This window comes from Neopelma chrysocephalum, unplaced genomic scaffold (assembly GCF_003984885.1).
Source record: "Neopelma chrysocephalum unplaced genomic scaffold, ASM398488v2 Primary Assembly neopelma1_88, whole genome shotgun sequence".
NCBI lineage: Eukaryota > Metazoa > Chordata > Aves > Passeriformes > Pipridae > Neopelma > Neopelma chrysocephalum.
The window spans coordinates 121,264-147,889 of record NW_020897750.1 but is presented as its reverse complement, the minus strand read 5'-3'; the positions used below and the strand labels follow the sequence as shown (position 1 = coordinate 147,889).

The window sequence follows — 26,626 nt, the reverse complement described above, 5'->3', positions numbered from 1 at the left end:
GAGAACTATGGGCATGTGACCTTGGATTTTCCAAGCACTATTCAAACCCTCCAGATACTGTAGGATTCCCTGAAACAAGGGGAAAAATAAAGGGGAGTAGAGAAAAAAAAGTTAGCTCACACAGTTACTGTGAAGTAATGAAGAGACAGTTACCAGCAGTCAGAGCTGCTACCCGAAATAGCAGAAAACAGCTGTGCATTTGCAGAAACACAAATGTGAAATGAAGCGTTAAAAAAAAAAAAAAAGAACTGTTTGGGCAAAGAAGCAGCAGGATCAGCCCCATCCTCTTGTTCATCATCATCCTGTACTCCCTTTTCACATTATTATGTAATTTGAGAATAAAGGTAGGAGATAAAAGTAATACAAATAAAATGTAGGATTCCTCATGTTCCATTCTAAACAAACCAAGCGAAGGGCACAATGTTTGGTTTATAGATAATATAAAATGTTTATTAGGAAGTAAAGTGCTCAGTTTTACAGATCAATTCATTCTTGCTCATTGTAGAAGACTTGCATAATTAACAGCTTCCTAATAAAATCAAATACTGTATATTACTATGCAAAAATCTTACTGTTCTAATAAGTAACAAATGATATTATAATCTAAAATTGAAAGATGTATTAAAAAATACTTGTAACACTTTTCAAGTGGCAATGCACTTACTGCAAGGCCCACTGTCAACACACGGGGGTACCCCATGAGAACTTATTGCACTTCAAGATGAAGTTTGTTATTGAGTAACGACACGTTACAGAAATACACCTCAACAAATAAAGCTACGAACACAGATATTTGCATAATAAACATATAGTACAAATAAAAGATGAATTTACATTTTGAAACATACATTTTTACAGGAAGCCCACGTAAAACCATACTGACAGGTCTAAGTGTGCTTTCTTTTCCCCCAGGAAGGCCCTGCCTCACCAAAAAACAACCACTGGATCACTTCTGCACACTCCTCAGTCCCTGCTGCCACAAACCTCTGCATGCCACATGACAGACAGGCCACAGGCACAAACCTCAACACACGGTACCCTTAATAAGATCCCAGCTGATTGTTGGACAATTCAAGTTGAGTCATTTGGCCAGAGCCACTGATTTTTAAATACTATCATAGCATTTAGACCCTTGACCCTAGAAACCCAACACCAATTACATATTACACACATGCAATCGGTCAGTGTGCCTCAAAGTTTAAGCTGTAAATCACATCACATACCAATACACTACACATTTTGGATATGAATATAAAGATAAGCCTCTGTATGTTTAAATTGCTTTGGTATTCTCCTTGCACACCAGCTGGCCACGTGTACAGCTAGTGCTTCTTTTTGGTTTGTTTGTTTGAAGTCAGAAATGCCACTTCAACACTGAAAAGTATTCTCAGAAAGGTTTCTGCAGTCCAAAAATTTGACCAATTAAGGCAAGACAGAGCTTAGTCCGAGTGTCTTCATTGCACACATATGCCCTACCCGCTGTGCTGTTCTGGCAAACTGATGGGAACTCTTGTGGAAGAGTATGAATTTCTTCCTAGTACAGGACAAAATAACCCACAGAAAGAAAAAAACACTTCACAAGAATCACAACGTGTTTTCCCACATAATTCTGTTCTCTACAAAAGGCTGCTATGAAATTCCAATCTCCACACTGAATTTCCTCCTGTTCCGTCTTCCATTAATTATGTTTCTGTGCGTATGGTTTCTCATAAACTTAAAAAAGGGAAGGGCACGAAGTCTATTTAGTTTTAGCAAATTCCCTGGTAAGAAGAAAGGCAGTCTGAGTCACTGCACATCCAGCCAGCACAAAATATATGGAACATGTAAGCTTTGCCTAAGCAGTACTCCCACAAGAATGAGGAGCTAAACCCTGGCAACAACTGCTTTTTGAAACAAAAGGCACCAACGTAACGTAATACGTGCTACCTATACTTTGTTAAACAGGCATTTTTTCCCCTTGGTACCCTACTAATAGCTAAGATGCAATTGATTGTGTAGCTTCCCATTATCCTCTTCACCAACTCTAAGTCTTTAAATACAAGACAACTGCCATCTTCAGGAAAAAAGCATCATTGACAACCTCCTTCCTAAACCAGCATTCCACGTATGGAAACGTTGCTAGGCAAAACTCCAAACACCGCTTTCTATATTTCTATAATGCCTTCTATAGGAAACCAACATAATTTCAATGTTGCATCTCCTTTCAAAAACAAAGCTTCTATGACACAAGAAACAGAGGAAATGAAATACTAAAAATCGTGATTATACTACAAGCATCTTTCCCAAAGGAATCGTGTGTTGCACCTCAGCAGAAAAGCATATGTAGAAATGTACCTAATACTTTTTACAAGCGCTTCTGTTAAATGTAAATACAGATTGCAGAATTGAGATGTTATTAGAACTTCACATGGCACAAGATCAGATTTTCCCAGCTGTCAGCAACTTCTCTGCCCCGTCCCACACCCACAGAAGAATTAGTGGTTTTGAATTTTGTGTGCTTGTAAATAATATATTTTCTGCAAAGTAGCCATATTTGCCCTAGAACCTCTGCAATATTTATCCCAGGAACACTTAAATCATGAAAATATGGCATTAAAAAAGGGACACTTTGCACCATAGGTGAAAATTATTGTTAGTTGGGTGTGAAGAGGCAGCTCTCAAATATTACTTCTGAAATGCTAATTATAATGTATTCAGTTTCTACTACAGAATTATGTAATTTACAGTTGTACAAACTAAGTGCACTTTTTTCTTTTTAAAGAAATGTAGTACTTCTCAGAAACAGGAAAATGTTAGGTAAAAATGTTGGTACACCAAGAATAACTCAGAAAATCAGATAGCAACTCAAATTTTTAAAAAAAAAGTGCTGTTTTCTGTCTTTGAAAACTGCCAGCTGTTATAAGGAATCAGAAAATGAACTGATGGCATCTTCTTTTAAAATTTGCTTTTAAAATAATTTAAAAATCATATTTTCCAAGGGAAAGCAGAAGACTCATAGCCTTTCATTTCAGAGTGCTGCCCACAGAACATTATTTTGTCTGATGCTTGCAGCCCTCATGAAAGTATTCCCCATAACACATGTATGGAATCAAATTTCTGTCCCGGTAGATTTTGTCACACCTGATATCCATTCTGTTTCCTGCATTTTTGTTTCCAGGGCTGACAGTCTCACTGCTGGTAACCCAGACATGACACACGGCTTACATAGGTCTGAAAATGACTTATGAAGAGAATATTTACTTTTGCCCACCAGTGAAACTTGTCCTTAGTGGTCTGATCAGAATGATCGCCTCATGCTGGGAGACAGTGTAGTGTATTTGCTGGCTGAATACTGACCTGAAACATTTGCAATCACCTACAAAGATAATCCTACATGTGGATGTTGTTCCCCCCGTTTCCTCCTCCCCCATCAATACCATCTGACTGGGAAGAAGATGGTCGAGAGTTCCTCGAACGAGGCTGGCCATTCAGTCCAAGTGGTGTTCCCAATCGATGGCTCATTTGGGATGCAGTATCATCCGACTCCCAGCGCTCCAGCTCCTCTCGCACAAGTCGCTCCATTTGTTCCCTGTGGATTTCATTGTCACGGCCCAGTCTTTCATCCTAAACATATTAAAAGACACAAGATGGAAGCACAGCTTCCAAACTGCAGTCTATGCAAAATCCAATGGGAAATTCTTACACCACTCAAGTACTTCCTCAGGCCAGTGGAGAAACACAGCTACCACAGTAAATTGTTTTATTTCCAGTGATGTAATGCCAGCTTGTCACCTTCACTTAGGAAAGTACAATTTGTATTACACTTTTTGTATTTAAATCCACCTCCGGAAATGTAAAATATACTGAGAAGAGCACACCCATGAAGAAGCCCCATGTCAAGAACAAGTAACACCCAGAATCACCATATCTGTGACAGGGTAGTTGCAAGTCTGACCTACATAACCCCACCAAGACAGTCCTCCTGATAACACCCACCTCCTGACAGCTCTCTTCTGAGTGTTCTTGCTCCCATCAGGAAGCTGACAGATTTTAGCATCCACAGAAATAACACGTTTCTCCCACTGTTCACTTCCAAAAGGCCCCCAAGAAAGAGAAGGTGAAAGGGGAAGCAATACAAGTCAGGTAACCCTGGTGACAGAAATGAGCTGCTTCCCTCTGCCACACACAATCCCAGAAGCAACATGGGAGAATAAGAACAGGCAGGGCCTGTTGGGCTGGATCCCCAAGACTCTAACAGTCCATAAAATTGTATTAATCCTAACAGACACTAAGGGATGAACTTCAGCAACTACTGAACATCATGGGTTTAAATGGTGACAGAGGCCTGCTATAAGACAGGTTGTCATACCTGAACCTTGGATCATGCCCCCAAAATTTAATGTTTTAAATTTCATGTTTTCCTAACACATAAGTGGAATCACTTGGCCACTGCCAAATCACCCACCTCACCTTTTCCAACACTCCTTCAATCCTCCCTCCCCAGCCCAGCATTAGGAAGAAGTGCTAACAGCAAGGAATCCGTGCAGGTTGTGACCAGACTGGAGAGAGTGGGTTCCTTACCTCTGTCACTCCATCTAACAGTCTTCCCAACACATCTCTCCTCTTTATCTTGGCTCTCTCCATTGCCTCGAGCTTCACGATCACCGCGTCGATCTTGGAAACAATGCTGCCGATGGAATGCTCCATGCGATCCACCCGCCTCATGAGTCTGAGGGCAACAAGTGGGAGCTTCAGTGACTCTGACATTTCCCAGTCAGCATCGTTCTAGCATGTCAACACACAGAGCAGATAAGGATGAGACACCATTTTTATTTAAGAGCCCATCTGACTTCCCACAAGTGAGTCCTACTGTCCAGGAGGGATAACATGCACTAGAGCATGAAGATAGAACAGGGGTAAAAGCACATGGAAAAAAAAAGTACATCTTTCTCTCTGTTTTCACTGGTTTTAGGGCATCATCATCAAAATTTTTTTGTTCCAGTTACATAGTTCTTTACTCATCTAGTATCATTATAATTAATTCATATGGAGATCTATCATTTCAGACAAAATACAGTCACAAGTAATTTAATCTTATTAGAAACAACAGCTGAAGTTCTCACTGAACCTAAAAAAACCTCGAGGTTTTACTACTTCAAAAAACAGAAAAGTCTTCTGGCGTTATTGTAACATGACCATTTTATCTGTCTTTTCAATGACCAGGTTTTAAGGATATGGGGGGTTTTGTTTTTTTTTTTTTTTTTAATTTGTTTATTCTAATTTTTCACTTTCTAACCAATTCCCACGAGGCTCTCTAAATCACTTCCAGTTCAGATATTATTTGAAAGCTACTAAAAGGTGCAACTTCTGCACCATAAAAACATAACATTTTTTTTTATTAATAATTTAATAGTCAGAGTCACAGGAAAGAATACTATATAATGGAAAGGAGAAAACCCACAAGGAAAGAAAACCAAAACCCAAAATCCACCATGCAGATTTGTCCCCCTCAGAAGGATAAAACTTACACTTGGAATTCCTCATAGGATACCCCACTAGAGCTGCTGCCCCTCCTCCTGGAGCTGTGTCCGCTGTCTTCATCCTCATCCTCCTCGGAGTCATCCAAGCTCCGGGGGAAGCTGCGGCTGCTCAGAGGACGTGGCAGAGAGCTCCTATCCAGGTCCAAATCCTCCTTTGTGAAAACACATGCCAGAGAGAGAAAAGATGGAAAAACTTTCACCTGTACATGGGGGATGGTGGTGACGAGGTCAAAGACCTCCTGCCCTCCATCAGCTCCCCTGTGCCTTTTCCCAGTGCTGCTCAGACAGCCAGGGATGACAGCAAATGTGAAGGGCAACAAGAGGATTCCTCTGAGGCAGCAAACCAGCACAGGGAGCAGACTGGCAGACAGTGCTGGTGGCATAGCAATCCTAATGCTGAGCTCACCCTCTCTTTCTCCAGGTCATCTCTCATCTGCTGATGTTCATGCTCTGTCAATTCCTGGTCCCCATCCTGGTCATATTTGGTAAATATTGCTTCAATCTCTGCATCTGTGTGCCCCTTCCTGAAAAGGCAGTAAAAGCAGTTCCCTTACTTTCCGTTTTTCAGATGCTGAAAGAATCTTGAGTATTAGAAAACATTTCACTTCAGACAGACTTTCACCTCCAAGACAAAGACATGACTGATCCCAGTATTGCCTATAAATTCACAACACGGATTAAAAAAACCTCACTCCTCAGCTTTCATTAGTTTATAGCACCAATCTCCCCTACACTGCACCTCCCGACTATCCCTTCCATACCTCCTTGATTTGTTCCCTTTCCCTGGACTCCTGCCTGTTCACAAACTTCTTCAGTGGTTTGACAGAAACGTTACCATTTCCTCAAAGGTCTTAGATCTCTGCTTCCTCAGAATCTTTTCCCCCACAGCACAGAAATTCAAAGAGGTTGGGCCCTAGAGCTCCAAATCCTTTTCTCTAATGTGGGATGCTGCCCCAGTGCAGCAACACCAGTGACAGTGCAGACTGCAGGGGCCATGTGTCTTTATTAGTGTAGTCTTGCCACACTACAGAAGCTAAAGAAAAATCACATCAAAATCTTAAGATCACATATCTCTGGGAATACTACTCAAGGCAAGCAGTAACAACTCCCTTACCCTTTTAGATCTTGCCGGAGTTCATCAAAATTTAGTTTTCCTCCACCTTGTCTCAAACTTTCTGAAATGTCATCAACAGTAGTCTTCTTCAGTTTAAGTTTGATCATGGCTTTGTTGTAGCCCTAAAAGAGAAAGTGAAATTTTAGTGTTTGTCATGAAATGTTAAGATTTGATTTCTAATAATTTTTTTGATTACTAAAATCAGCTATACTATCATTCAGTGTGTTCCAAAAGTCCTGCAAGAATTTGGCTCTTCCTCCAATTTATCCATCTTTTATTTCAGCATTTAAATACCTTTGCAGTCAGAGGTAAGGCTTTCATCATTCAATTTGCAATTCAATTACTGATTAGGAATGGAGTATTTTGTCCCACAAAGACACCTTTGGCAGCTACTGACAGTTTTAAACAATGCTGCAAGGTACAACCTGCTGCAGTCATTTTGCTTATCTCTCATTCTTCAGTTGTAGGAATGATTTTTAAAAGAATCTTCATCCAAAAATAGTAGCACTTTTCACTGCTCTGTTCTAATAACAAGTTTAATAAAAGTCTGTGTTGCTGGTCATGCTGAGTACGCGTTTAGACATTTCTGACCATGGCACAGCATCGCATCCATGCCAGAGCACAGGCATGTGCACATGTTTTCCCTCAACTAGGATTCACGTCAGGCTCCCAGCTCTGTATTCAACAACCTTACTGACAGCTGCTTCTGGGAGCTCCCAGCACATTAGTCAAGATTTGCCTCGTCTTATTGCCTGAAATGGAGTAAATCTGAATTCTGTGACCGTACCAAATACCAGTTTAGCATCATCAGTTCAATATTTCTGTACATATCTAGACAGAAAAATCCTATGTCATACTCAGTAGGCTGATCATTCTAAGCAATGTCTCAGATGACTAAAATACATTGTGATGGAAAGTTTTTATTCAGTTAATTTACACTCAGCTCAGATTCATTTATTTTAAAAGATGTCTATTTTCATCAGCTGCTGCCAGTTTTACTTTGTACAGTTTACGTAGTGTTTTATGAAATAAGTTCAGATGTGAGGAATAAGATGTCAAACAAATAAAACATTACTTTTACCTTTCTGATAAGGTCAGACAGTTCCATTTCTGCCTTCTGTTGTGCCATGTCCGACTTGACTTCAGAGTATGTATCATTGATAATGGCCAAAAACATGTTCTGTTCACAAGAGAAATCAAAAAGCCCAATTTGAAATTTCAACAAGTCTGAGTCCTACTGCTCCTATGACCTACACATGAATTTTTTATACACGTGCAGACATATATATGATTTTTTTTTAAAAGTCCAGGAGAAAATGGTGGGCTGTTTATAAAGCATTAACATCAAGAGCTTGATATTGAAATACAACGTCTGCTGCAGTATAACAACTTTTAATCAAGACAGTTATTAATATAATTGGAGAATTAATTTCCAGAGAGGCTTCACATCTACACACAGCAGAGGCAATAAACCAAGCCTGTTTAATGTTATATGTATGTTTGGCCCTTTACCTGTCAAGGCCAAACTTACATGGGTAACAACTGTGAATCAATCAAGGCAACACAGCTGGCAACAAAAATGCCCGAGGAATCAAGTTAAGTATTCATCCTGTAATAAACAGCACAAACAAAAGGTTCTTTTCTAGTTACAGTTCTGTTTGCATTTCACACTAAAGATAAAAACCAAAAAGCTTAAAATCAGACACGACACTTGGCATGTATGGCACCAACTCTGAAAAGAGCTTGGTCGCTCGTTCAGAGAAAAGAGAAAATACCGGCTTCACTACCCCTGTACCAAGCATATGACTGACTTGAGCCATGTTGTCATTACTGAAAGGTTCCTGATTGACGTGGAGTAAACATGACAGAGTTGCAAGTTGTACATTCATGTTCAAGAAGAATTACTAAATTTACTGACACGTTCAATGTGCCACTCTCCTACAGAAAGGCTGTGTTAAAGCTCTGTTTCCTCATGGACTGAAAAAACATGCTTTAGAACAACCTTCCAGTGCTGTATTCTTCATGCATTCTTGGTCAACACCAGAGAAGTAAGAGGTAACTTGACTACTGACTATTTTGCTTTCAGCTGCCCAACATTAAGAATTGACGCTTTCTATCCATCTTCCCTAACTTAGTGTCCAGGTCTCAAACTGGTCTCCAGGGGCTGACATCAACATATCACTCCAAGCCAAACGAGAGGCTGTACAGATATTAATAAGCACACAAATTATAGAAAGTATTTTGGATACCCTGCAGTGACTTCACAGTTCCGCTGCCCCTTAGAAAAAAAATATTTCTTTCCCTTGCTGGGCACCTAAGAGTCTGTTCCTCTGGAATTTCTGAGGCATTACAAAGCAAATACAAAACCTGCCTCATTTGCTTCTTTGGCCAGAGCGACCCATGTTATTTTCCTGGTCCATTTCACTGAACACTTAAGATTCTCTGCTTCCTTACTAGCAAACATCCAAGATGATGTATAGGAAAATACAAATTAAATCTGAATGCCATTCCTCCTCATCTCAAATAATAATAATAAAATGCTTCATTATGTACAAGGGTCATTAAATAACTCTAAAAGTTATGATGATACAGGACTGATGTAAGGTTAGTAAAATCCTGCTCTAATACTTGACGCCTTATCAAATCACCAAAACACACACAGTTTGGGGAATGATCTGAAGCTTCCTGCTCAGATAACAGCTTCCATCTGGTGCTATCATAAGAAATAAAATTACTATATATTGTTAGTACCAAACTAACTGAAAAGTACATCCAGGTAGAAGATACCAGGGCTCTCCAGTTGTATTGACATAAAAAAATTAATTTATTGGTATTCTAGGTTTCTAAGAGAGAGGTCTCTTCCCTCCATTTTGTTGTATAAAATATCAGTAAGACTGTAATACGGATTAAATACTAGTATTAACAGAGTATACAAAAGATGAGTAGTCACTAACAATACACTCACTGATTTGTCACTAACGCCTGCATGCTGCCTCTCAGGTAAGCTGAGCTTCTTATAGCTGTTTGAAAATTGTACAGGTAGTCTGCACTGGGAAGGGGAGAAAGACAGGGGCTACTCTGCCCTTGAGAAGTAAAAGAAGATGGAAGAGAGGCAAACTTGGATATCTGAAACCTGCTGCACTGCTGATGAACTAGGCTCTTCTAGCAGAAAATGTGTGTGTTGCATGCATGAACCAGGCTGTTGTAAACACAGCCAGTCACACATTAGAGCACTTTATGAGCCAAGAGCCTGTACAGCTACTACAGCTACTTTTCAACAAAAGATACAGGTTTGCTTTCTATGCCAACCAGGCACTATTCAGATTTTAGAAATAAAATTCTTCACAATAATAATAATTAAAAAAAATTAAAAAAACACAGCGTGGAGCACTACATGGGAATGACAACAAACATACAATGCAAATCTATTTTAAATGAAGCAAAAAAATGAAAGAGTGTGTAACCAGCCATGTAAAATTCAGGCCCCTACATGGGCCACACACTCAGCATTATCAGAAAAAGGCCCAAGTAGCAATGGGAATCAAAGAAAAAGTGACACAAAAATAGCCACCTGCCCACCCCGCATAAACAAAGTGTACATACCAAAAGAATGAAGAACATAAAGAACACAAATGTAGTGAAATAAATTGGTCCCAAAATTCGATTAGCTTCTTCAACCTCTGTGAAGTTGAAGTCTCCCAAAATGATGCGGAACTGAGTAAATCTTAAAAAAAACAAAACACATCCAAGAGTTGAAGAAAACATTTTTGGAGCTGTGCAAGGATACTCAAACTATTTTTTTCTAACAGTCTGACTGATGGGTTGCAGAGAGGCCTGCACTACTCTAGTACTTCACCAGGCACTGCAATAACCAGTTATCAAGTCCATAACCAAACTCATGGTCAGATGATACACGCACAGAACAAAAGCAAGGTGGTTACCTCTGCTTTTCAGTTGCTTGGGGGCAACAGGAAGCAGAGCAAACCAATGATTACCATTATGGAGCCTTAAGACCCACTACCATCTCTCTCACATACATACAACCCCAACCCTCTCCCTCTAAAGTTGTCTGGACAGTGCCAAGGCTGGAAGAGGCTTGGTATTTTACAGCAGAATCAGCATATTTCAAGTTCCTCCACTTCTCTATTAGGGGGCAGGAGGAATTGGTTACTGAACAACCTGTTAATTGCCTCAGTTACAATCAGGTTATGTTCTAGCAGATCAATAAAGGAAAAAATTATTAACAACCTTGTATTAAGTCCTGTCACTCTCCGGCATTCCAGCAGATGCTTACAAATGTTCTGGTTAGCTAAGACAGAAGCCATTTGAGTCAACCAACTACAAACAAACACTATTCAGGAGCACAACCTTATTATGCATCCAGCATTTCTGTAAGCATGTAACTGCTGAACATGGAGTCATTGCTTTGTCTGGGAATGTGACCAACTGCTGTAAAAACCATGTCATTTCCACCAATGAAAACCTGCCATTTTTAGCTCACTGATCTGACTATTATCTGACAGCATATTTTTAATCTCAAAGCAAAATATTTTCTGAGCTAAAAATTATAAAAAAAAAGCATTTGCTACTGGCCTACATCAACAGTGATATGTCTGCAGCTATTTATTTAGATGGATGTCATAAGGATTCGCCTCTGATAAGGCAAGCAGATCCATTTACCAATGTACTGGGCAATTCTTTGCATTTTTTATACCTGTACTTACATGCAATCCTGGAAAGTGCTGAAGTCATCAATTTGAGTGCCAAAGACAAGATAGGCCAACTGAGCATACGCTAAGAAAATAATGAAAAACATAATAGCAAAGCCAATGACATCTTTGACACAGCGAGACATGGTAGTGGATAACTGACTCATCGTTCTGTTGAAGTTAACAAATTTGAAAAGCTGTTAAAAGAAAAAAAAACAAGAAAAACCTGTAAAGACATGGAAGACAATTTCTTAACACAATTGCTCTCCAGCCTTTTACACCAGATGTCTTACTGGATATGCTTGGACACAAAGTCAGTTATTTTACATTTAGAAATACATCACTTCCTAAAAACACTGAGGCTTGAAACATGAGGAAAATTGTTTGAGAAGGCAGACTTCTTGTTTGGGTGTGGGTTTTTTTTCATTTCTCTATTTGGCACCCTGGCTTCAGAACGGCATTACCAAAACACTTCCAAAAGCCTATTTATCCATCTTTTATCTTCAATGAAGATGGCTAGATATGAAGTAGTAAAATACAACAAAAGCAGATCTCACAGCTTTGATTTGCTCCAAGCAGGTGGCTCAACTAGAGACTTCCCAAGGTCCCCTCCAAACTGCATTATTCTGTTACTCTGCAGTTTACCACTACTTCTTATAATGAGCCACTTTATTTCTTAAACCATGATGCAAAAATTAGATGTAACTTTTTCTTATGAAAGAGTAAGAGACTAGCTAACTTGCTTGATGAATCTAAGCATCAGAGCTGAAATTCACTTATCACTGATCTCACATTTCCCGTTAGTTTATTAACTAAATGTTCCTCTGCAACTTTATACATATAGAGGGCAGAAAATGAGTATAGGCATGAAAAGAAGCATCACTGGAAAGGAGAAGTTACTTTTAACTAAAGCAATATATATAGAGAGAGTTTTCAAATTAATTGGATTAGCTTTACCAGCTCTTCTAATGATTCAGAAGTTTGGAATAAATGATATGGGCACGGTTTAACCAGGCCAAGATAAGGCAGTACCCAGTAAGAATTCCTGACTTAGCAATCGAGGAATAATAAAAACATTTCTTGTGCTTGCTGACAAAACACTAGCACTGACTATATCTTCTAGATTTTAACAAGAGCTGATTAAACCTGTGGCAAATTACAACCTTGCTTTTCATGTGCAAGAAGTTACCTCTGTGTTCTGACTTTTTTGCATGACCAATTTTGGGAGAAACACAACTAAAACTCAAATAATGTATTACGAGAAACTCAGAATACTGCTTACATTCTAACATTAGAATAACAATGTGTGTGTTAGAGTTACCTTAATCCAGACAAAAAACACGGTGACTGCAGTAATGTTGTTGAACTGCATTTGCCAATATGCCAAAGGTTCAAAATTGGGGAATGAGTTCTGATCTTCCAGCAGCTTCTTCAGGAGCATATCAACAGTTGATGTCCTGTAAATGCTAATTCCTATAGCTACCACAGAGAGCTAAGTGCAAAAGAAATGTATAAATTTACAAAAGGTGATTAGGATTTTAAACCAACTTGTTTTAGCCACATACGTCAGAAAACATTAGGATATGAGGAACTTCTGGTTATTTATATATAACTTTATGTTATTTATAGCACATTTATACCATAAAGTGAGCTTTGATAAGCACAAACAATACTGTTTTCAAGGTGCCCTGACTACAAAGATAAAGTTTCAAACAAAAAAGTAACATCCAGAGATTGCACAGAGCCTAGGGAACACAAAACAAAAAAATCACTTATAGAAACTTCTCAGAGTCCTTCAGGGTCAACCCCTCTGATCACCAATCCCACTAGTGCTTAGAGCCAGGCAGCTGGAGGGGCCAGGTTTCACTCAGGAGTAATTTACCAGCCCAGTAGCTGCTGTTTGACATGGGATCCAAACTACAATTTCTGGACATATCAGGAAATGCATTTCACAAGAAAATCATTATAGTCCTGGACTACAGAGAAATAGTCTGGGAGTGAGAAGATTTGGAAGTTATTTCCTTGCCAGAGTTGAAGGACAAGATGAGAGTGACACCTGGCAGGCTCAGAAAAGCGAAACAGTCACAGAGAAGAAAATATAAGGAAGGAAATATGACAATTCAAAAACACAAAAGTGAAAAGAGTAAAGAGCAGAAAGACAGCAGTAGCCAAAAAGGCACTACAGTTTCTCCAGAGTACAGACTGCCCAGTATTGCCCAGAACAAGCTAGAGCAGAGAAGCTGCAGTTCTACCATACAGGTAAGGTTCTTGCTTTGACCTCTGCAAATGTGCTGTTCATTAGTATAAGTGAACACTTCACCATGTAAGCAGAGTCATAGGTACGTAATTCTAAATTTTTTAATGCCCCTCAGGCAAGGTATAAACGTAGAATTTTGACCCTTTGTGTGAAATGAATTTTACACTCACATTGGAACACTCTTCACTGACTGTAGCAGCCAAGCATCTTATTCCTGCCCCCACCATTAAGTATAACAAACAGCACACACTTCACGTAAACATCCTCCTAAATGGACCTTCATTTAAAAAGCACTGTGATGCAAGTATGATTTCTCTGGATTCAAGTCTCTAAATTCAAGTCTTGAATTTAGTATCCTTTGATTTATCCAAGCCTGAAGATACAAAACGAGTGTGGGACTGGAACTATTTCAGCACTTCTGGCTTTGTATACTTTTGGTAAGAACAGCTTGACATGAGTCCAGAGAGAATTATATTATGTAGCCTTAAATCCAAAACTCAGATTTTCTGCTACACCAGGAATTACTGATGTGCAACACTGTCCACTGGACCAAGAAAGCAGCCCTGACAGCTGCTAGCACTCTACAAGTTTGAGACACTTCTTCAAACTTGGTATTAGCTGGTGAGTATTTAATACCACAATAAATCTCTTTGTGGTTCTTTGCAAACACATTCAAATCCCAGTCCTATTCTGCAAACCACTACTTTAAAGCGAATGATTTTCTTACTTGAAAGCCAGTGCATTAGTCTGTATCAGATATGTAGAACAGAGGACAAGTTTGCTACCTCTGATAATGGCTATGCCTCTACAGACAAAACCTGAAAAGCATGATGGACAAACACTCTAACTTTGCACCAGGACACAAAGGTTGAAACCACTAAAGACAGAACAACTGAATTTGCAAAACACACCAACATTACAACACAGACTAAAAAAATTTTACTCAGACTGAGCAGCCTAATAGTCTGTAAGTATCATTCCTAAAGACGGTCCTATCCCTTAAATCCACAATAGGAATACTGAGTCACCAGTGTCTTCCACAAAGTGCATTTTAGAAAGCAAGTTTAGCCTTATTATAAAGGTTACTTACCACAATGATAAGGATATCAAGGCAATTCCAAAGACTTCTGAAGTAGCGCAGTCTGTGAATGTGAATTTCTAAGATCTCTTCCACCATATAATAAAGAACAAAAAGACAAAATGCCATTTCACAGGCTGCCAGGAAAAAATCAAAAGTGGAGATGTAATGAATCAGCCTCACTGGCTGAAACTGCCAAGATGTAACAAGGCCTCCAGTTGCTGGAAACTCCACCAACAACCTGCATTTAAAGAAAAGCAAAGAAGAAAATACTTAAATTTACACAGAGCTAATGAAAAGCACTACTAAAAGACACTTGGTTTTATTTGTATAACTATTTAAATAATGGAAACAAGCCCACATATGATTCAGAAAAGACACCACACAAAAGGTGTAAACATGACCATGCTCAATTTTGAGTAAAACACAAAGCTTTTTAGGAACAGTGAGAAAACAGAGAGATTTGTTTTCATTTCTATCTGTTTCATGGTGTCTAAACTAAAGACTGATGCTGCATACCCACGTATTTACTCGACTAAGCCAACTCACTAGAGAAGTCGCCTGCAAACTGGACCCAAACCGCTGTGGCACCAGGAAAGCCAGGACTGCCTCCAGATGGTGAGTGCAGACACCATGTGGAGTCTCACTTCTGCGACAGGGAGGCACGTCACTGCAGTCGCCTGTCTCCTTTATACAAAACATATGCTTACCCATGTCCTAAAACAAAGCAATCACAAGAAAACCCCAAGTCTACAACCCATGTTGTGCAACTGAACGCTGCTGTGGTTCTGTTCATACCTGACGACACAGAACAGGTTGATGTTTGCATTGTACACAGAGAAATCAATGAAAGCTGCTCTGGTCCCTCTGTCCAGCCACAGGTTCTTCTTAAGGCTAGCAATCTGCAGAGCTGTCACTTCTCTGGTCCTCGAGAGGTCTTGGTAATAACCAGCCCCGCTGTATGTGGCAATCAAGCCCCAGTGGCTGCTCCCATTCAAATCCTTCTCATTGGTATATGTCCAACTAGTTCAGAAGTAAGTGAAGCAGAACACGTTGGTCTTCCCACCTTCAACTTAAAATTAACAAAATAGACACCAACACAACCTGACCAAAAACCCTGTATCAGTGACTTAAAGCTGCTTTAAGAGGTGCTAGTTAAAAGTTTTGATGTACCCTGGAGACAGAAAAGTTCTTTTGACAAACACAATAAAATTAAGATAAAAAGATGTGTCACAAGTATATTAATTGCGAAACCCACTCGCATAGAATTTCTGTCCTCAGGGAAACAAAGAAATTGGCATTTACACAGTTACATTCCACCTCCAAAACCTTTTACAGTTCAAGTCACAAATCATCCTCCAAGAGGGGCAGTGTTATTCCTGGTTTTAGCAAGGGAAGACAATTTGCTGAAACCCACTGCAGCAACCCAATCTGTGATACCAGAACAGGTGAGGTCTGCAGTGCTGCGCTCAGAATGCAGCATGTCTCCCATGCACAGCAGCTACTGATGGCACAGGGACAGCTCCTGAACTCAATGGGATCAGGAGCACAGTCCTCTCCAAGTCTGGAAGGTTTCTCCAAGAGCAGAACTGGCAGCTGATCTGGATTTACCTGGCATTACAGACAGAACATACAAAAGCAAATGCAAAGTTGCCTCTGCCAAGTGACTTAGTGTGTAGTTCAGCATAAGCCAGGTCAGGAAATAAGGAAAAAAAGTCTGCGTCTACAGGAATACTACGTACGCGGTTCCATTTCGAAGTCCAAAAGGAGCAGTATCCTCATTAGCTACAGAATAGACATCATAGCAGTCTTTGATTTCATCCTTTAAATCTTCAGGTATTGAGCACGAACCATTTCTGACTTTCAGCTGCCGAATGCGAGGCACCCCAAGGAGCAGGTTCTCATAATAAATGAAGCTTTTGTTTTCTGCCATGGTTTTGTTGTTGTACCACATCTCCCAGTAAAGACCATCAAGCAAAGGGCCTTCTGTGAACTGGGGAGGATGACAGAATTTTATTTGGCACGTTGCCAGCATTGTTTTTATAGGTCTTCATTCCATGGAGGTGTTAGAATTGCGGTTGATAATTTTACTGACAGAAGGCCTTACTTTACCCGTCCTCCAAAGACATTCCACCACCTTGCCCGACCCTGCCCCACCAGCATGACCTGGGTTCTAAACTTTTACATATCAAAGGCCTACTTTGTTCCATAGCCTTGACACTGTGCACATAGATCTTCTTGCACAAACCCTACCATGTCAGAAAATAAGATCCTGCAGTTAAATTTAGAGGCCATGACAGGACAAGCAAGCCACAGCAACAGAGATATAAAAACTTGGTTTTAGATTACCTTCCAGAAGTCATCCATGGTGGATAAAGTTTTGAAATCAGTTCTCTCTGTTTTTGATACAGGTGTTTCCAGGAAGAGCTGCGACATAACCCTTGTATAATAGTACATACTGGAACTCACCGTCCCATAAGTCACTGCAAAAGATTTGGTAAGGAGTGAGAGATAAAGGAATGAGGGAAAAAGAAGAAAAGAAAAAGAACAAAAAAAGGTTCTTTGTTCTGCTTTGAATACATCAGACTGTATTTGTACATATTTTGTACTGGAATTTTTAAGCTTCAAACCAAAACAAAATCCACATCAAGCACCATTTATCTGTCAACTGCTACTGAAATACAAAAAGCTGGGAAGATAGAATGATTGATCAGTTTAAAATACTCTCTTCTCCTTCCCACACCTCATTCTATTGTTAATACTTCTACAAAAGCTAACCTCAAGAGAAACATAGGCATGATTCAGCAGCCTGAAGAGAGGCAGCTACTGCCTTTTTAGGTGACTTGTGCTATCCAAGGCATGCACAGAGAACCAGTGTGGATGGCACAAAGCCCTCAGGAGAACTATGCCCTGGTTGAGCAGTTAATGACAGTCAATCAGGATATTGCAGGGCCCTGGGAATGACACTGGCAGCTTATGGTTAGGCAATGAACCTCCACCCCAGATGTGCAGTCCTTTTAAGAGAAACTCCCCACAGGAAATAAATGACCGCATGTTACTTCTTTTCCTCCCACTGGGCCAAGCATTTGGATGAGGACCACAGAGTATAAATTATAAAATGATGTACAAAGCCAAGATGGCCTGAGAGAACAGTCTCTGGTGTGGATATGGTTACTGGCTATAAATACTTATAACCATTTTAAGGCTAAAATTCAGAGGAGTCTGAAAGATTAGGCCTAAAATGAATAACTGCTGTCAGTTTTGACAATTTTATAAAATGTTTTCTTTAACAAATGTTTTCTTTAGCAACCACAGAATAAGAACTATTTTTAATGGAGTTCTGCTGTGGCACATGGAATCTATCACATGACTGTGCAATACCTGGATTCTCTCTAAATATGTACTCTGAAAAAGACAAGGGAAAAAGAAATGCCCATAGAATTTAGCCTGCACTGGAAAGCTCTCTCCTAGAGCACGCCAAGCCACGGACCAGACAGACCAGACTGTCCTATAGTTATTGCTTATGCATAAAATAAAAAGGATAGCACTTAAAAAATACTAATGAGTTAGCAACATCTCTAGATATTTAACACATTACATTTTTCCTTTATTCTTTTACCAAAAATCTTTTCCTGTAGCAAAACAAATTGTTAATAGCCTGTTATAAGTCAAACTTCTCCCACTGAAACCAATTTCATTTTAATGCTACATCCCTCCTGGTGGCACAGCATGTCAGCCTCAAGCAGTCTTATATTACTTCATAAACCTGCACTAAGCATTCTTAATGGACTCATGGAGGAAAAAAACCCATGATATTTAGTATATAAACAGGTTTGCAGTACAACACCAAAACAGTTTTGTCAATGGTATAAAGTTTAGGGCTTTTAGTAATTCTGCTACATTCAAGCAGGGCAGACTTGCTCTCAGAGTCAGTCTACCATTGTAGTTTTGCATCTGCTTCTCTGCTCCAAGATTCCCTCATTGTAATACAACTGATCATAAACAACCTAACTGTCACTGACATCTCAGCCATTTAGAGCAGAACTGCCCACACTAAAAACTGGAGAATTGAAATGTATCAGCTTTCCAAAGATGCACTAACTCAATGCATACAGATTTTGCTGTTGTTCTCCCTAGTGACCAAATAAAACATCTATTTCATAACTCCATACTAGGTTCTTTCTTGCATTGTAGGTTGAATTTTACTCTGTTCTGTGTTTTAGAATGTTATGATACTTCATATGGTATCAAGACAACAAAACAAATGACACATTTAAATCACAGTGATCCACAATCTCCAGCTGTGATCCATACACACCCGAGTACTGAAACATCCAACATCACGCAAATACAGATTATGAGATATTTCTAAGTTGCCAGCATTATTTCTGCCTTTCCAGCCACTTAGAAAGAAATGTTATTCTTAGAATGATCTGGACATAAGCTTGGGATGAACTTGAAACTTGGTGATTTAATCTAATTATTTGCCCTAGATGACTAAGTCTTCCTCTTCATATCTACCAGTTCCGTTCAGTGACTTCAAAATGCATAGCATTACACTGCAATGTGGTACTACAATAAAAAAATGCTCTCTAAAAAAAAGAATATTATCATCCTGCTTAAAGATTCCAAACTTGTTAAGGCACAGAAAGTTGTAGTGTTTTCAATCTCAAGCAACAACCCATGCACAGAAATACTTGATTCCAAATATTCGGCTTGACATCTGCCCATTAATTCTTCTCCTACATCAAACAACCTTCATTCTGGAATCACAGACAGCAAGGAGATAGTACAGAACTGGATGCATTAGTGCTGAATGGTACTTACGGACACACAAGACCACAAGGAAAATCATGTAAGTAATCAACTCCCGTAAAACACTTTTCAGATATCGCTCTCTGCTGGTGTTGCTTTCTTCCATGAGTCTTGTCCCCCACAGACCTTAAAAGGAAAACATATATAAAGATGTGCCCAGAAGTCTGATATTTGACACACAAGTGACATAATAAGTGCTGTCAAAAGCTTAACCTATGTCACGTCTTCTGCAGGTTCTTCTATGGATTTTATACTGATGTAAGTTTAAGTAAGAACAATTTCTTTCATAGACTGAATGGGGCCTGAGGTAGTATTAGCTATTCATGAGATACCACAATAATTTAGGAACAGCTCAGCAGGACTCTAACAGAATCTGCAGAAGATTTGCCAGAAGTGCTCTCACTTACGACCACACGGCACGAAAATGGATACAAGGATATAAAGACACACAGATATAGCCATCCTTCAAGAGATGGAAGTGTAGTGTTTTGGGTGTGGGGTTTTTTTGCTTTGAGTTTTTGTTTGTTTGGGGGTTTTGTTTGGTTGGTTGGTTTTGGTTTTTTTGGTTTTTTTTTTACATGAAAAGCATTGTTAGATCCAAGGCAGTGATCACAGCACCAAGCCTGATAGAATTCAAGAAGCATTTGGATGTCACTCTCAGGCACATGGTGTGACTCTTGGGGATGGTCCTGGGCAGGGCCAGGAGTTGGACTCAATGATCCTTGTGGGTCCCTTCCAACTCAGTGATTCCGTGAAAATGCACGTTCATTATCAAACCTTTATGAGTAGTCTTAACTAACTTTCCACGTGAAAGGAGGATACATGAGTTAAAACGTATTTTTAAAAACACCCAAATCATAACCTTCCTCTCCCAGATAGGCAAGGCATGTCCAACAGAGACACAGCAAGGATCTTGATGAGCATTTCTACACGGTTTCTTTCCCTGCACAACAAAGAGTTATCATTTAAACACTAGTAGCTGCCTAAATGAGCAACTCCCATCTAAGTTGTCAAATTGAGAAACAATGTTAGCTGAACTGCTTCCGCCTGCCACTCACTTCTTATCATACTTGACATTCTCAAGCAGACACTGTAAGAGAAGCTATTGATAGGTTCCTTCCTAAAGGGTAACTGAAAAGCAAAAGGATCTTTTAAATGGAGTCCCTAAAAGAAATAACCATCTTAAAACAAAACACAGTAACCACCACACTTATTTCCTATGCCTAATACAGAACAGAAAAAAAAGGTGGAAACAGCTGCTGATGCTCAGATCAGAACTGCTACCTTCAGGGAACTTCTCTTCATTGAAGCATAAATAAAGCAAGGCAATTTGACTTTAATTTATGGTGAGAGAGAAAGAGTATAAAAATAAAAATTCACTCTTACAGAATCACACTAAACTTCCATCCTTTTCAGGTGTTTTAAACAGCCAACCTTTCAAAACATCCCTTACATTCTCAGTAGATGAAAATGAAGTAACCTCAAACTCCCTAGGAAAAAATCTTGAATCCATCAAACATACCACAGTAATTTGAAGTCAAATGGAACAGCAACAAGGGATAGCCAAAACACATTATAAAGCTGTCAATGAAGCAAGAGTTCAGTCGATCTGCAACCACTGCTGTAAGACCAAGACAAAGGGCTAATCTGCCTGCGGCAGACCTTTGTTTGTTAACAAAGACATGGGAATAAGAAGTTCTTCCCTCGGCCTGCAAATATGAGGTTTATTCAGAAAAAAATGTTAGGTGTTTCTAAAAGAAAAAAAGAAAAAAAGAAGCCTTTCAGCTACCACACTTTTAAGTTGTGAGGTAAACAAGTGAAATTCTCTTGCATAGGCACAGGGAGCACTAACAGTTTTAGAATTAATCTCTGTTCACATTCCTTAATTAGTAACTTATAACCTTCACTAGTGTCAGCCCCAAAATAAGAGAGCTTTTTCAAAGCTGTTTTTTAAAGCCAAGTTTGAAAAGTTACATATAAAGACTACAACTTTACTACACAGAATGCCAAATCCTCCCCATTAGGTCATTCTTGAAAACAAAAACACAAATCCAGGAACACTTCCAGAGTTACTAATAATAAAGAAATCCACAAACTCAGCCTCTAACACAGCACTACGTTGCACTAGCAACCCTCATAATAGAGGCAGGAAAACATTACGGACGAGAGAAAGAAAAGGCTGGAAGAGCCAGTGAGCTAAGCTGGCGAGAAAGCCAAGTCTCGGCTGTCAGTACATTACTCACCAATAAGAAATGTGGTGAGCAGAAGCAGAAAGCTTGCAAACTCAAACTCTGTCATATTAGACTATTGTTAGGAGTCAAGTCAGCAAAGACTGACAGAAAGTTACATGTGAAGAAAAAAACCCCAAGCAAACCACACCAGAGATCATATAATGATCTTTGTGTTAAATGAACTCTGAATTTGCCCATCAGCCAACTTGAAGCTTTCATTAGCTGTTACATTTTTACAACACATATTATTCCCCTTTTTGCCTTATGAGAATACTGATTTAGATGCATCAAGAATAGTAGAGGTAAGCAGTGCTAGATTTAAGTTGACAATCTGCTGCAAGCACCAAGAACATCTTGTTTCCTTACATAAATTTACTGTTCATCAACTTTGTGACAGAATCTATGTAATTCATTTATCAAACAAAGCTGCAACTAACAATCTCTCATACTCATTCTGTATCTCAAATGGCTTACCTGAAGAGTATATAAACTCAGAAGACTTGCCAAAAAGTAATGATAACAAAACAGATGAAATTTCATCTTACAGTAAGAAGTCTAATTTGTTACAGAGGAAATTGAAATCTTTCTGTTTACACACATATATAATGTTTTATATACATATGCATACATTTATGTAATATATATAATGCACACATGTAATATACATAATGTATATGTACTTACATATACACATATGCCTTTATAATCCTAAAGCCAAGTTTATAAGGTACAGAAGCATATAAAGTAATTCAGATTTATGTAAAAGTCCTAAGTTCTGAAAGAGCTCAGGCCAAGTTACATGTCACTAACTAACCTGACTGCCCAGAAATTCTGAGGAAGGAATGAGACTGGGGGAAGGAAAGGAAAGTGACCCTCAGACAAAGACACTTTGTCTGAAAACAACAACAAAACACAGTCTCACAATCCTTAGCTCACACTCCCTAGTAAGGTACAGAGCCTGCAGTAAAAATGTCATGATGCATTCTTCATGAAAGTAACAATCCATGAGTGACTGGGACAGATATTTGATACCTTCATTGAACAAGAACTAAGAAAACCTTTCAAGAAATGCCCAACATAGCCAGTATTGACACACGTTAAGACATGGCAGCTCTAAGTAATCAAGTACAGCTCTGCAGGGCAGGCTAGATTACCTTTCCAGCCTGGCTCTGGAAATAGACCTTGTTTTTACTCATCAAAACTTTTGATAACTTTCTCCTTAATAGATTTGGATAGTCAGCCCCTCCTCTCCTCTCAGCATCTGGGATGACTGCTGAAGAGATCCACAAAACTAGAAGGACTAAAGTCACTTCACAGAGACTCTTGTTGGAACCTGAAAAGAATCCGCAAAGAGAAGAACCTAAAATACTGATGTTCTGAAGTAGCTGACTTTCTATTCACTTAGTGACTCCTGCTACAGTTTCCCCAACAGTTGCAATTACCAGAATCCTATTATCTTAAATCCTCTCTGCATTTTTCTTATTGACAGCAAGTAAAGTGTAAGCTGTCACTGAATATCCTTCAGTAAAGAGTGACAACTTGTTTAGCCATGGTAGCACTATCACTTGTGATATCCAAAGGATTAATCCCTCTTGTTGAGTTCTGTCTAGTGAGATGGAATTTCATTAAATAAATCTATGCTAACTTTCCTCTAGTCATCTTGAAATATAACTGAGTACACCATTATCCAGTCTTCAAAGATCCTCATGGTTATCCATGGAATGTCAAAAGGACTATGGAGTGCTCTTTTCAATATTAAAACCTCAGTCATCCTTCCAGTGTCCTATAATAATTCAGGCTTGAAATCAGCCCTTTCACTGTGTAGCACAGTGACCACATTTTCAGAGAAGGTGCTACCTATGCTGCAGGCAAGTACGGCACCCTGCAGTGCCTCCACAGCACCAAAGTCACACTCAGATATTTACCGTGCCCATGAATTTATGGCAACATTCTCATGAAAGAGCAAGAAACGTATCTGTCTACTACAGTAACTTTAGCTACACTTGCCTATAGAGACAGGTCTGAAATCAAAAGAAACTGTGGATAATAACCACTCCGGGATAAATACAGTTCAAAACACTCCTACAATAGGAGTCCAAATTTTTTCATTTTACAGCTAAAAATAGAAAACCATCAGTGTACAATGACTGTCTCAAACTGCAAGAGGCAGCTGATCCACGGCCATTAGAGATAATGGCTTTTTGCACTGCAAGAATGTGTAACTTTGCAACCATTCCCCACACAGCACACACTTGATTAACTGGTTAATGCCCAATGGAGAAAAGATTGCCAGTCGAAAGGATGCACAAAGCTACCACGTCAAAAGTGGTCCTCACCTCTTAGCCTGGAGGCAGAAATTAGAAGGTCAAGCTACAAACACACATCAGCTTCCAAACTGGTTATTCTAGCCAGAGATATATTGCTTTTAGGCAGGAGGACAGGCAGAGGATCCATCTATCAGAGCAGGGCAACATCTCTGGCAACATCTGCTTGATGCTGATGCCACTGAAGGCTCAGCTGCACTCATTCTGCCCAGCACCGCACCCAGCTTCACCAATAGCCAGTTCTTGGCTCTGCCAGAGCTTGCTCAGCTCAACAAGATGAATATATATATACATGCTTAAAAACAAACAAACCCCAACTGCTAAAAACAATATACTAAAAATAAACATTCTTCCTCCACTCATAAACAACCCTAAGCTGTAGATGCAGATAAACAGATGATTTAACAAATCATTTCACCAAGCCTTCATTAGAACAGTAGCTCATGGCAGTGAGTCTGTCTGATGGACTTTCTTTCCATCTGCGAATACTCTAACTTTACACAAGTGACGTTATTAAGCTCTGCCTTCAGGTTCAAAAGGGCTCAGAAATCAGCACCAAACTCCATCCAGTGTGGGTAATCTGTTTTGAGTATTACTGCACAAATCATGACAGAGAACCAACAGCAGCAACTCATGCCAGGTTATTACTAACTCAGTCTCACTCATGTACAAACACTGTTGGTTTTCACCAAAGTTAAAAACATAAACAGCAGGTTCCTTCTTGGCAAAAAACAATATGAAGGGAGCATGTGAATAGTCTACTTAGATAAGAATTTTTATAAGAAGACTTTACTTTCTCCACGTGAAGCAGTTCCTTTCCCAGGCAATTACATATCTCAGTGACAGACTAAAGCAAACACACCACTGAAGACTCCAAAACACAGTGGTGCCAGTTCACACATAATGCAATCACTATTGGTATTTTTCCTGGTCATTCTGATCTCTTATCATGAAGTGACTTGGGTCATTGAACATTGTCCTAGTAAAATCTACCAAAAACATGGTCTATTCCATAATGTCTGCAAGTCTAACTTGCATCTAAGACACTGCAATGTTCAAGAGGGATTTGTTTTGGTGCAATACAGCTGAAGCCAAAGAAATCATTATAGCAAATGATCTTTGAATGCACATAAAAATCAAAGAGAAGGCATACAGGATATACAATAGCCTAATTTACAAATCCTTGCTTAAAATCAAGTTTGTTTTGATACTTCTGCTGATGCTGTGCCAGCTAGTAACAATACTATTTACCACTTCAGAAAGTCCACATTTTAGAAGAAGAAACTATTTTCTAAATAGGGTTTACTTTTCCTGCAGCTTTGTAACTATAAAGATCTTGTATGGCACTTAAACAAATCCTATGTTTAAAATTCTCAGTTTGATGCTGACATTTTAAGCTTCTCTGAAAAGGAAGGGGGGGTTTTCAATGTGTTCCCACAACCTTGAATCCAAAGAACTCCCCGTCCACCATTTTCTCTGCTATGTTAAATCAACCCTGTACAAGGCCAGCTCAGTGCAGAGTAAATGCAGCAAGCTTAGAACAACACCTCAAATGCTCATTCAATGTGCGCCCGGTTTTACTTCAAACTATGTCCCTGGTCCCAGCTGTGCATCAACAGGCAGCTCTGGACTATCGAGGGCAGTTTCAAGGCACTGCACAATACTGAGGAAAAGCAAAAGTGAATCAAACACCTTCCCAACAAACCCACACCAAGCATCCTATTCCGTCCTAAACACCTCTTCTATAGGACAGGGGAAGCCGAAAAAGAGAGGACGACGAGCATTCTGCTCCAACTCTCCCAAGACCTGGCGTTGGGTCAGAAAGCCACATATATCCAGAAACTATCAGAGAATTAACCAGGTTGGAAAAGACCTCTGAGACCATCAAATCCAAACTATCACTTAACACCTCCATGTCAACCAGATCACGGCAAGTGCCACGTCCAGTCTTTTTTTAAACACCCCCAAGGACAGTGATTCCAATCCCTCCCTGGGCAGCCCATTCCAATGTCTAATCGAGATTCCTCCTCACGTCCAACCTAAACCTCCCCTATGACGGAATATCTTTCACAAAAAACAGCCAGGAAGAAGAGCTGGGAGGCAGAGAGGTCTAAACACTCCAGGGTAAGGAAAGGAGAGAGGTGCGGGTGCATTTGCGTGTGCTGGGGGGGCATTACCGGGAAGGGGATCAGAAGATGGATGTGCACGAAGAGATGGGGACACAGAGAAGCGTAAGGACCGATGGGAAAAGAACACGGAGAGAGGGAAAAGAGGGCAGGGAGCAAAGGGGTGGGTGGACAACAGGCAAAAAGGACTACGAACAACTCCTAAGCGTTCCTCCGAGCGCCAGCCGGCAGGAAGCGGCACAGGCGCCGCGCGGGGCCGGGAGCGGGGGTCGGGGCACAGGGGTGCGGGGCTGGGGCAGCGGCTCTCCCTCACCTCGCAGCCTCCGCGCCAGGCGCTTGGCCCAGGCCACTCTCCGGGGCGCGGCGCCGTCGGGCGGCCCCGGGAGGCGGCCCGGCCCCTCGGCCCCGCCGCGCCCCGGAGAGTGGCCTGGGCCAAGCGCCTGGCGCGGAGGC

The 26,626-nt window shown here is 40.0% G+C and overlaps 1 protein-coding gene across 3 annotated transcripts in view; it reads right to left on the bottom strand.

Moving 5' to 3' along the window:
- Positions 1-423: 423 nt before the first annotated feature.
- Positions 424-26,626, bottom strand: part of PKD2 (polycystin 2, transient receptor potential cation channel) — a 26,781-nt gene continuing 578 nt past the window's right edge. For 2 of the 3 annotated variants that reach the window (XM_027692679.1, XM_027692678.1), the window contains exons 2-16: positions 26,487-26,600; positions 19,505-19,618; positions 17,027-17,160; positions 16,420-16,670; positions 15,476-15,700; positions 14,690-14,918; positions 12,664-12,834; positions 11,358-11,539; positions 10,237-10,357; positions 7,715-7,813; positions 6,634-6,755; positions 5,926-6,043; positions 5,508-5,671; positions 4,561-4,708; positions 424-3,603 (exon numbers count right to left, since the gene is read on the bottom strand). In XM_027692679.1, the coding sequence (XP_027548480.1) occupies positions 3,370-3,603; positions 4,561-4,708; positions 5,508-5,671; positions 5,926-6,043; positions 6,634-6,755; positions 7,715-7,813; positions 10,237-10,357; positions 11,358-11,539; positions 12,664-12,834; positions 14,690-14,918; positions 15,476-15,700; positions 16,420-16,670; positions 17,027-17,160; positions 19,505-19,618; positions 26,487-26,600 (2,426 nt within the window). In that variant the 3' untranslated portion in view covers positions 424-3,369. Of the gene's footprint in view, positions 3,604-4,560; positions 4,709-5,507; positions 5,672-5,925; positions 6,044-6,633; positions 6,756-7,714; positions 7,814-10,236; positions 10,358-11,357; positions 11,540-12,663; positions 12,835-14,689; positions 14,919-15,475; positions 15,701-16,419; positions 16,671-17,026; positions 17,161-19,504; positions 19,619-20,550; positions 20,576-26,486; positions 26,601-26,626 lie in introns of those variants that run through there. The other variant, XM_027692676.1, reaches the window with a different exon arrangement.